Below are 12,550 nucleotides of genomic sequence, written 5' to 3'. Positions count from 1 at the left end.
AAGCAATGGCAGAAGGACATAACTAAGTTTGTTTGGCAGGGGAAAAGACCAAGAATTAATTTTAAGAATCTAACAGATGCAAAGGAAAGAGGTGGTCTTACCTTGCCAGACTTAAGGTTATATTTTGATGCTGTTTGTTTGACATGGTTAAAAGAATGGATAACGCTAAGAAACTCTAGAATTCTTGATTTGGAAGGATTTGACAGAAGGTTCGGATGGCATGCGTATTTGTGGTATGAAAAAAGTAAAATACATAAAGATTTTTTGAACCACTATGTGAGAAGGAGTTTAATGAGGGTGTGGTTAAAATACAAACATTGGTTTGAACCTAAAACTCCATTATGGGTATCTCCGATTGAAGCCTTATCACGTAAAGAAGTAAATATGCAAATGTGTTGGGGTACCTATAGGGATTTGTTACATTTTCAGGAAAAGGATTGTAAGTTAAAAAGCTTAACTGAAATACAAGATTTGGTTAGAGATTGGTTTCAGTATCATCAGTTAAATGAGATGTATAAGAAAGACCTTAAAGTCGGATTTGAGGACCAGACTTCAAACTTTGAGAAGGAATTATGTCAAAATGATGAAAAATTAGTTTCTAAAATGTATAAACTGTTGCTTTTGGAGGAGACAAGAGAGGAAGTGGTTAAAACGACTATGATAAAGTGGGCTCAAGATGTGGGGAGTAATATAGAAATGGCAGCCTGGGAAAAGTTATGAAAAAATGATTTAAAATTTACTGAATGTTATGCTATAAAAGAAATCTATTATAAAATGATGTATAGATGGTATCTGACACCAAAAAATTGGCATTAATGTATAAAAATGTTTCAAACAAATGCTGGAAGTGTGGACATTTTGAAGGCACATTTTTTCATATGTGGTGGACCTGTGGGAAGGCTAAAGCCTATTGGGATATGATATATAATGAATTAAAGAAAATACTTAAAATGACATTTCCTAAGAAGCCAGAATCCTTCCTGCTGGGAGTAACACAAGGTGCAATCTCTACAACTAATTTAACATTTTTTATGTATGCCTCTACGGTGGCTAGAATTATATATGCACAGAAATGGAAGACCAGTGAACTGCCTTCAAAAGAAGACTGGCTGATAAAAATTTTGGAATATGCGGAGATGGCAAAACTTACAGCACTATTAAGAGATCAAAACTTGGAACGTTTTAAAGAAGATTGGAAACCATTTTTGTTGTATCTAAAGAATTATTTTCCTACTATGGACTTGACAGCAGGGTTTGAAATTTAGTAAAAATCGCAGGTTGGTTAGATTAATTATGTTTGTAAGGGTTTGAATGAATTTATGTTTTGAATTATTATTATAGCAAGGGTAAATTTTATAGTTGATGATTCACGAAGAAATGTGAGCGGGGAAGTCCACCTTTTTTGTGTGTATTTGTAATGAATGATAATATTACGATTGTTAAAATTAATAAAAATTGAATTTGGAAAAAAAAAGTTAAAAAGCATCAATACTTTTTCTGTCTTGCTTCTTCAAAGTCCAGCGTTCGCATCCATAGATGTCCTAATGATTTTAATCTTTGTAGAATCACAAAATCTAAATATCCTTTCCAAGGCCTTCATTGCAACCCTACCAAGTGCTAGTCTGTGGTGTATTTCTTGACAGCTGGATCATTTACTGTTGACGGTTGAGCCTAAAAGACAGAAGCTATCTACCACTTCAATGTCTTGTCAATTCTGAGGCTGGTTGCTGTACCCGTTGTCATTATTTTAGTCTTCTTTACATTTAGTCGTAGTCCCATCTTTTCACTGTGCTCCTTGACTTTCATTACTAGAGCTTGCCGATCATCCGCATTCTCAGCTATCAGGGTGGTGTCATCAGCGTAGCCCAGGTTATTGATGTTTCTTCCTCCAACTTTAAAACCATGCTCATCTTCTTCCAATCCAGCTTCTCTCAGTATATGTTCAGCATATAAATTGAATAAAGAAGGAAAAAGTATACAGCCTTGTTTTACTCCCTTGCTGATCTGGAACCAGTCTGTTTCACCATGTTCTGTCTGGACTGTGGCTTCCTGCCCTGTGTATAGGTTTCTCATGAGAACAATGGGATGTCCTGGGATGCCCATTTTCCTAATGATGTTCCACAACTTAACATGGTCGACGCAATTAAAGGCTTTTCTGTAGTCAATAAAGCACATATTGAGTTCTTTCTGGTATTCTTTGGCTTTCTCAATTATCCAGCATGCATCAGCAATGATGTCTCTTGTTCTTTGGCCTTTTCTGAAACCATCTCGAACATCCAGCATTTCCCTTTCCATGTAGGGCTCTAATCTGCATTGGATGATCCTGAGCATTAAATGTTAGATTTACCAATGCTAAAACAATAATAGGAGGATGGAGTCCTTAGCTTCTTCTTGTAATCACTATGGCCTGATTCAGAGCTTGAGTTGTTGTGAAAGAGAAACTTAAGTATGTAGTACACCGCTCTGGGCTCCTTGGAGGAAGAGCGGGATATAAATGTTATAATAATAATCATAATATAGTTGTCTATATATACCAATGCCAGAAGCCTCTGAGAGAAGATGGGAGAGCTGGAGTGCTTGGTTACTAATGAAAACATAGATATAGTGGGTGTAACGGAAACCTGGTGGAATAGTGAGAACCAGTGGGGCACGGTTATTCATGGATATAAACTCTACAGAAGGGGTAGGGAGGGAAGGACTGGGGGAGGAGTAGCACTGTATATTAAAGAAAGGATAGATCCCAACAAGCTAGAAAACCTAGGAGGACCGGAGTCCTCCACAGAATCGTTATGGGTAACAAACAATACAAGGACTCAAAGGAAATGTGTTACTAGAGTTGTGCTATCGTCCTCTGGATCAAAACACTGGAGTGACCTGGAGTTGGAGAAGCAAATCAGAGAGGAATCAAAGCAAGACAGAGCTGCAATAATGGGTGACTTCACTATACACATATAGATTGGGTAAATTCACATTCAGGTAATGAAAGAGAGGCCAAATTTCAAGACATGCAAAATGTGCCAGAACAGTTAGTCGTGGAAACAACCAGAGAGAAGGCAACCTTGGACTTAATCCTGAGTGGTGCGCCCAGGACCTGGTGCAGGGTGTCAGAGTTGCAGATCCTCTGGGGAACAGTGACCATAGTATGATCCAATTCAGTATATATGCAAGTGGAGAATTGTTAAGGAAGTCCAAAACAGATACATTGGACTTCAGAAGAGAACACTTCTAAAAAATAAGGGTACTGGGGTCATCCCATGAAGGTTGGGAAATTTAGGACTGAAAAGAGGAAGTACTTTTTAACACAGTGCATAATTAACCTATGGATTCTTTGCCATGGGATGTGGTGATGGCCACTAGCTTGGATAGCTTTAAAAGAGTTTAGACACATTCATGGGAGACAGGTCTATCAATGGCTACTGCTGTGAGCCACCTCCAGACTCAGAGGCATGATGCCTCTCAATATCAGTTGCAGGGGAGCAACAGCATGAGAGAAAGCAAGCGCTCACCTCTTTCCTGTGGGCTCCCCAGAGGCATTTGGTGGGCCACTGTGTGAAACAGGATGCTGGACTAAATAAGCCTTGAGCCTGATCCAGCAGGATGTTCTTACGTTCTAAGTTGCCCACCAATTGTTGTCCCTGATATATTTTCAAGAAATGTGGGGGCTAGTGGGGTGGAGGCACTGCCCACTACTTTGGGACCCGGTATTGTTCCCCCTCACCCAATCCACTATTGGATGGAAAAAGAACTCAGGTCCCACAATTTCTTCTCCCACAACAAAAGGTTGCTGATGGTTGCACAAATATTACTTGTTGCACAAATATTACAAGTGAGGTTGCACAAATATTACTAGTTTTTATTCTGTGTCACTAATAAAGTAGCACTACGTATCACTTCAGATTATTTGTAGGGTTGTCTGTCCTGTAGCTTTTAAGATTAACCTAACTTCTATTATTTGAACTATGGCGTATAATTGAATAATAATATATGAAAATTGATTCCATCCCACAGGTCTGTTCTGTTTCGCATGGGTTTTGAATATTCTCTGCCATGGAGTCACCTAATATTTAGCCTAACTCAATTACTTGACTGTTGTGCTGTTCATGGGTTTTGAGTTCTTTACCATGCATTCTCTGGTTGTCCTTTGAACAAGAGACTTTTGACATCAGTAGTTCCCATTTGTAAAATGGGTAAAATTGTTTCCCAGACTGTCTTCATGCTTAGTTCCTTAATAATTTGTTGCATATATGTTTATATTGACAATGTAAACTGCAGCTGTGCTCAAATAGTTCCGTTGCACAAATATAGTTCTTCCTTTGCACTTGTGCACTTTGCACTGGAGTCTAGGTTGTGTATGCACATAAAATAACTGTACATTTGAAATTAGCCTTTTTTGGAGGATTCTGCCCCTTCACTTCTTAATTCCACCCCTGGTTGCTTGGGCTCATTCCCTTTACCACAGGGCTCCACCCATGGGTGCATGGGCTCTAGGAAGTGAGCCATGCATTGCAGGCTGGGGTTCAAAATGAGTCCCGGTTCCTGACAATCTGAAGACTGAAGACAATGTCAGTCTGAAGACATAAATCAAGAAGGAAAGTTTCCTTTTCAGACAGCAGGCTTGATCACCAAGCCACAGCATGGGTACCTTTCCCTGTAAATTACTGATGAAAATAAACTTGGATACAGATTATCAATAAATGTTAGTTCTGTATTTACCTCAAATCGCTGGGAGCTGACCTTCTTCCCTTTCTTCATCCATGTGATGCGGGGCTTTGGTTCTCCTGTCGCTTGGCATACAAAGGAGGCTACACCTCCAGAAATCCCAATCTGATCCTCAGGAGTTTTCATGAAATTTGGCTTGCCTACAAGACAAATAATTTAAAGGTTGAGATGCAGGAGAGATGCATGGGGTGTGAAGAAATAAGTACTGCAGTATTCCAGCTCAGTTATCAGCTTTCTCTAACAGTGGACCCAAAGCCTAGTAAGTTCTGGTCAGTCTAAAGCAAAATTACCACAGTTAGAAACCAAGGAAAATAATGGACGCATCAATGGGCAACCACCAATAGAATCACTTTTTAAAATCTAGAATATATGAACATAAGAACAGCCCTGCTGAATCAGGCACAAGGCCCATCTAGTCCAGCATCCTGTTTCGCACAGTGGCCCACCAGATTTCCAATGCCGTTATTTTATCATTTTTAATGTGTAATTATTCCAAAGCTGTTATCCATTTATGTGTAATTGATTTTCTATTTACATTTTTCTTTTTAACTATGTAAAGATGTTTATTTCTCTTTTAGTAAAAGAACGTAAATAAAGTATGATGATGTTTATTCTGACTCTAAAATTCTGTCATAAGCAGATATCCAGGTAAAACTGACTCATGTGAATTGTAATTCACTGCAGTATGGGTGCTTTATGGACATTAATAAATACTATTTTTAAAAAATTACAAGTAAAGGATTTTATCATTATTAGGTCAGAATGGTTTGTTAAAAATCAGAATTACCACATCGGCATATCCAAAATCAACCCCCCACCCCCCTACAATTTAAGTCATTAAAAGCACTTATATAAAGTAGGACCAGGATTTCTGGATGGATAATCCAACTGCAGATGGTTAGGATGTTTCAGTTATAGTTAGCTATAGGATGCTACAAAAACATTGCTTTATAGTAAAGAACAATGATTGATGTAACTTGGGTAGCCTCATACTGGGTGCCAAGAGATTTCTGCAAGACCTTTTCTGCATTGCTTGGTTATAAGAGCTCAATGCATATCTACTGTTTCTATTATAAGAAAATAGGGATGTGCACGGAACTGGGTGGGGGAAGTTCAAAGGTGGGGGGGTTCACTTTAAGGGCGGGGGAGGGTGCACTTACCCCTCCCTCCACTTTTCCCCTGCCGGCGCTCCATTTACAAAAGGGACTGCCGGCGCTCCATTTACAAAAGCGTACCTCCCTGCTGCCCCGTTGCCTCCTTGGTTCCTAAGTCACTGGAAGTACCTGACATTCCTTTGCAAACTTAGCACTGGTGGGGGGAAAGCGGAGGGAGGGGTAAGTGCACTCCCCCACCCTTAAAGTCAAACCCCCTGCCTTCGAACTGGCGGAACTGCCAGTCGTTCAACCCAGTTCCATGCACATCCCTATAAGAAAACCCACATTGAAATGTTTTTTAAAAATAAACCACTCGTAGTGATGCCACACAGTGGTTGCCATTGGAGAAAGAGAGAGAGAGAGAAATGCCTACCCAGATGACTTACTGGTGCTTCTATTAAAGAAAAAAAGAGCATGCAAGAAAAAATTCCAAACAGCACTGTCGACCGCCCCCTCCCCGCAAAAAAGGCTCCAACCCTCAACTGAGCTGAGAATTGAATGAAGAACAAGATCAGAAAAATATTATTCAGGAATAGATTAGATGGCTTTAAATGAAGAGAAGACAAATGATTATGTGGACCTTCCATGTTTCAGATGCAGTACAGGAGAATCTCGTTATTCATGGATTCTATACTCGCAGTTTCGTGTATCTGCAGATACAAAAGGGTTAAGACCCATGTATCCATGGTTCCTAGAAGGCCAGAAGTAGGGATGTGCACGGAACCGGAGGGGTGGTGGTGGTCCGAAGGTGCAGGAGCATACCTTTAGGGGTGGGTAGGGTGCCCTTACCCCTCCCACCATATTTTCCCCTCTGGCACTTCGTTTTAAAAGTGTCAGTCGGGGAAGCAGTGTACCTCCCTGCCACCCCGTGTGCTGCTTCCCCCACTGACACTTTTAAAATGGAGCACCGGCAGGGGAAATGCAGCAGGAGGGGTAAGGGCGCCCTCCCCCACCCTTAAAAGTATGCCCCCTGCCTTCGAACCGACCGAACAGCTTGTCGTTCGAACTGGTTCAGAGGCCATTAAAAGGGCCTCTGAAGAGGTTTGTGCACATCGCTAGCAAGAAGTGATCGCAGATGTCATTTACGGCCACCATTTTGTCTGTGGAAGCCATTTTGTAGCTCATTTCAGAATATATATTTTTAAATCCGTGATTTTGGGACCATTTGAGGGTTATTGCGTTTTGGGGTTTTTTGGTGGTTTTTTGTGTGTGTCTGAGAACCTAACCCCTACATTCCCATTAGACTAAATGACTCATTATTTGCAGTTTCATTATTTGCGGTAATATGCAGGAACTGAACCTCCACAGATAATTGGGTCCACCTGTATAACTCTGAATCCCAGTTGCTGGGAAAGAGCAATTCAAGGGAGGACTATTGCCCCCTCGCTTGGTGGCCGCTATGGGAACAGAATGCTCAATTAAATGGACCCAGCACAAGCTCTTCTTCTTCTTCTTCTTCTTCTTATGTTGTTGTTGTTGTTATTTTAAAAATATTTATGTACAATTTTTCAACAAACATGTTAACAAAGGGAGTTTATATAGCAAAAGGAATGAGAAAGTGATTTCCTGTCCCAAAAGGGCTCACGAAACCTAAAACACACAAGGGAAACACCAGCAAAAACCACTGGAAAGATGGTCTGCTGGTATAAATAGAGGCAATTTTTTTCACCCTGCCTAATATAAGAGAGCTACCACTTTTAAAAGCTACCTCTTTGCTTAGTTATCCAGAGTGTGTTCTTAAATTCTCATGGAATATTACAAACAATCCTGTTTGCCCCAAGCCTATTAGAATGTTATTTATAGAAGAGGACCTTGATAATCAGTGTAACTATCAGGCTGCAAACTAATTTGAGGAAGATTTTGTTAAAAAAAAAAAAGCTTGCAGAAAAATTCCTTTTATATAATTCTGTGTAATATGTTACCTTAGAGCAAAGAGAACTCAGAAACTAGTGCAATTAATCCATTCAAACTGACATCATCTCACTCCATTCCCAATTTGCGAAGGTATTTATGCACACAATTAGTTCTATGAAGATGCTTAAATAGCTTCAGAATTATTAAAAGTTTAAGTGTGGGCCTAGCTGAGGGAAGAATAGAGTAAGCTCAGAGGAAATATCCCTGAGATGCAGGAAGAGGTCAACCAACTACATAAAGCCTCTGTTTCACAAATAGTAGCCTGACATTAAAGTTAATCAATGTATTAGCCGTGCCCACTTAACTTAATATTGATTTCACATATTTACTTATCAAGATTTACACCTTTTCCTGTTTAGTTATATCTACATATATTTGTATTTCTTCACTGCTATCCTCTCACTCACCAACATGTTCATGCTGATGTTGATTTCACTATATCTGACCATTTTACAATGGAGTTTGCTCAGCTGATTTATCTTGTATTGGATTTTTATAACTGATTTGTTTATTTTATGTTATTTATGTTGTCATGCTGGTAAACTAGTTTAGATTTATTAATTGACAGAGAGCAGAGCTCAAAACTCTTATCCTTGAACAACACAATGCAATTATACATCACCTTGCATAGCTTCTCCCCAGCCCATGTAGAGGGGGGAAAATAACATTGATTTTTTTAATTTTTTTTACAGCTCACACAAAAGCAGAACAGTTAGGAAAGCAAAACAGAAAACCTGTTTCCCTTCCCAACTAGACAGAATTCGGAATATAATCTAGCTTTTACAATTCCACTGCATGAGTAAACTTTTGGCTACATAGATTTCATTAGCAAGATAAAATCTTAAACAGTATTCTGAACCAGGAAATACAAACTGTTCAGCGCAGAGGGTCACCCAAGAAGCACACTGTAAATTAGAAGGTTATGGTTAATCTGCATAATTGAAGGGGCTGCAATGAATGTACAGTTGAAAACAGTTTTCAGAAACATGAATGGAGCCAAAATGTTAGAACTAAAATGAATATTTTCAAATATATATAAAATTATCTGATTTCCCCATTTCTCAATTCAAAATTTGAAAAATTTAGAAAGGTAACTTGAAATATACATAGCAAGGAATTGCTATTGCTTTCATGCCCTACTTGCAGACTTCCAAGAAGCATCTGGTGGACCACTATATGAACCAGGATACTGGACTATAAGGACCTTTTGTCTGTTTCAGTACAGCTCTTCTTAGGTGAGATGCCAGTCTCAACATCAGAATCTTAGTAGTCCAGCAGGACTAGATATTAGAACAGGAGGAGAGATGGTCTTGTGGTAGCAAGCATGAATCGTCCCCTTTGCTAAGCGGGGTCCATCCTGGTTTGCATTTGAATGGAAGGCTACATGTGAGCACTGTAAGCACTTCGGGATGGGGCCGCATCCATCTCCAAGATAGGGCTGAGAGAGATTCCTGCCTGCAACCTTGGAGAAGTCGCTGCCAGTCTGGGTAGACAATACTGAGCTAGATGGATCAATGGTTTGACGCAGTATAAGACAGCTTCCTATGTTCCTGTGTAACTACATGCAAATTCTATTTGCTCCTTTAAGCTAATTAATACCCGCTTTTAGCAAAGTAAATAGTAAAATATCCCAAATTTATTCAGATTTACATAATCCTGATATTTTAAAACATCAGTTCCTTGATGGGGTAAATAAAAATTAGGCTAAGGGAAGGGTTGAAAAATGTTTTAGAAAATGACTCATGCAATCTGTTATCTTTCTGTGTGTGGACACTCCAGATACATACAGCATTGCAGGACACTAATATTCAAGTATCTGCCATTCACTCCCAGCATTGAACTTATGCGCAACCAGAGCAAAAGGATGCATACTCTTATGGTTAATTGGCATTTATATTTCTGTTCTCAATGTAGCTGAAGAGACTATGTTAGTGAATTAAGTAAGCCAAATAAAACGATTCTATAAATGTCTGGGCACACAGATAACTTTGTTTATCCCATTAGTTTCACTCTAAGCATCAGGGTTATATATGACAGCAATGATCATCTAGGGATGATGATATGATTGATGTAGATCCACACCTCCCGCTTTCAACAGAAGATTTCTATTTATTATAACTCCTTAATAATTATAAACCTTTCAAGGGCAATAAAATACATGGGCTATTTTGTCACTGGAAGTAGATTAGCAACTGACTAAATGCACGTTCCCCAAAACTATTGCGATTAATTCATGATTTTAAAGCATCAAAAGATGCTACAGAGCTCTTTCAATATAATTGCCCACTAATGGGTGACAATTATTTGATTTCAGTCATGAATGGATGTTTCTTGGTGTCAATGAAAGGGGTAGTTGAGTCATACCCTGTGCAATCTTTTCTTTGTATCTATGACAGCAATGTAGAACTATTACTGCATTGCATAGCAAAAGTGTAGCCATCTTGAGTGTAAAAGGATTCCTCAAACATTTTGCACACCTTTATTTTCTGCTCCTGTAAACTCTTATCTAATCAGGCTGGGGCAGTCATGCAAATAATTCTGAAGAATGGATTAAATGACAAATAAGATTTCAAATGAGCCGCTTCCCTTTTGGAGTTTTCATAGCAATTAGGTCATTGTTACCTAAAGAACTTCAGAAATATATTTTGAGCTGGATAGGCCCTATGTGGGATCGAACATCATATTTCATCAAAAATCCTCATCTCTTCAAAAGGGTGGGTGTGCTATTGAAAATTTGCTAAATGGTTATTTCCAAGCCCATGCTGAATTACATCAGCTTTACATCTATCTGCCTGTTATGGAACTCAGAAACTCAACAGTTCAGTCTGGTCACATAACTGGTTAGCCTGAGAGTTTTAAAAGGCACTGTAGAGTAGGTTGCAGGTAAGCGTGCTTGATTTTTATCATTTATATTCACAGGTGGTTGTATATCTTATGCATGACCAGGAGTGGCCTGTCTTAAAGATCGGGGGGGGGGGGCGGGGAAGACCCCAAAAGAGGTACAGCTGCTTCTCCTTCTCACAATTCCTCTTTCCTCCCTCTGATCCCACCCCAGTGTTAATGAGAGCTGCATTGCTTGCAGACTGGTCTTCCATCAGGTATAGCTGACCAGCCCATGCAGCTCTACCTGACAAATGTCCAGCCTCAGTCAGCTTTCATTAATGCTGAGGCAGGGTGGGACAGAAGAGAGAGGAGCAAACAGAGCTCTGAGAAGGAGGGGCAGTTGTGTCTCCTTTGGCACCCTCCTGGCTCGTTAGGATGAGCCGCTCCTGTGAATTATCTACTGTGTTTTAATTTATTTTTTGAGTTACAATGTATTATGTACAGTATTATATTTTTATGTATGACTATGGCTGCAGCAAGAAACAACCAAAAAGAAGATGGATCAGACATAGCACAGACTCTAGTACAGTCATCCCTTGCCAACCGCTAGGGTTATGTTTCACAAAATCCCATGGTTGACAATTTCAAAGTTGGTGAGACATAGGAATGAATGGGAAACGGAGGGTTACGGGAACTGCAATTGCAAAACCACCTCAAAATAAAGGGGAAAATGCTAAAAACAAATCACCAAAAACAAAAACAAAACACTCCTTAATATCATCAAGAGGAATGAGTAGATTGAACCTCTGGAAACTTTTTGAACCACTTCCCCCCCCCCAAAAAAAATCCCTCAAATGCACTTTAAATCACCAAGAGTCACTAGGAGTCAGCAAGGGTCACCAAAAGGAATGAGCAGATTGAACCTCTGAACCCCTTCCCCCCAAATCACTAAAATGTCTCACCAGCCATGGATACTTGGGTCGTGGTTGGCAAGACTATTCACAATTTCCCATTCATGGATACTTAAAACCGTGGTTGGCGAGGGATGACTGTACCACCATAGGCAACATATTTGCTTTTCTTTATTGAAAGACTGCAATGGAATTAGCATTTCAGTGCAAATCCGTTTTTAAGGATTCATACAATGAAATCATTCCTATAAAACTGCATACACTAAAATATTTAATTTTATTGCTGGGAACCTATGGCTACAGTTTGAACACAGTTGCCACAAGGTTGGCACAGGTTGTGCTATTTGTAGATGCAGTATGTAACACACTGCACATACGTACACTTTTATTTTAAAATATTATCTGAAATGAGAGTTATTGTATAGTGTCCCTCAGGGTTCAATCTTCTCTCCAGTGTGTTTTAACATCAACATCAAACTGCTGGGTGAGATCAGCAGGAGATTTGGAGCAGGGTGTTATCAATATGCTGATGATACCCAAATCTATTTCTCCATGACATCATCATCAGAAAATGGCATCACCCCCCTAAATGCCTGCCTATGGGCAGTGAAGGACTAGATAAGGGGTAATAAAGTGAAGCTGACCCCAAGCAAGATGGAGGTACTCATGGTAAGCAGTCATACTTCAAGGGACCTGATATATCCTCCTGTTCTGGATGGGGGTGCACTCCCCCCAAAGGAACAGGTATGTAGCTTGGGAGTGCTGAAGCTGACTGATGAACCAAGCCTCCTTCTGGTTTCTCAGGTTAAAGTCATGGCTAGGAGTGCTTTCAATCAACTTTGGTTGATACGACAGTTGCATCCATTCCTTGAAGATAATCATCTCAGAACTGTGGTGCACTCTGGTAACCTCTAGGCTTGACAACTGCAATGCTCTACGTGGGGCTGCCTTTGTATGTAGTTCGGAAACTTAAGTTGGTTCAAAATGTAGTGGCTAGATTGATCTCCGGGGTTCCTCAGAGAGACCATA

The 12,550-nt window shown here is 39.8% G+C and overlaps 1 protein-coding gene across 23 annotated transcripts in view; it reads right to left on the bottom strand.

Moving 5' to 3' along the window:
- Positions 1 to 12,550, bottom strand: part of PTPRF (protein tyrosine phosphatase receptor type F) — a 759,513-nt gene that overhangs the window by 343,585 nt on the left and 403,378 nt on the right. For all 23 annotated transcript variants that reach the window (XR_008305992.1, XM_053244735.1, XM_053244734.1 and 20 more), the window contains one exon: positions 4,714 to 4,859. Coding sequence is in view for 22 of the 23 variants with exons in the window: in XM_053244735.1 (XP_053100710.1) it covers positions 4,714 to 4,859 (146 nt within the window). In the remaining variant the exon portion in view is untranslated. The remainder of the gene's footprint in view (positions 1 to 4,713; positions 4,860 to 12,550) is intronic.

This window comes from Hemicordylus capensis, chromosome 4 (assembly GCF_027244095.1).
Source record: "Hemicordylus capensis ecotype Gifberg chromosome 4, rHemCap1.1.pri, whole genome shotgun sequence".
In the NCBI taxonomy this organism is placed as follows: Eukaryota; Metazoa; Chordata; class Lepidosauria; order Squamata; family Cordylidae; genus Hemicordylus; species Hemicordylus capensis.
The sequence above is the reverse complement of the archived record's forward strand: the minus strand, read 5'-3'. Positions and strand labels throughout refer to the sequence as shown.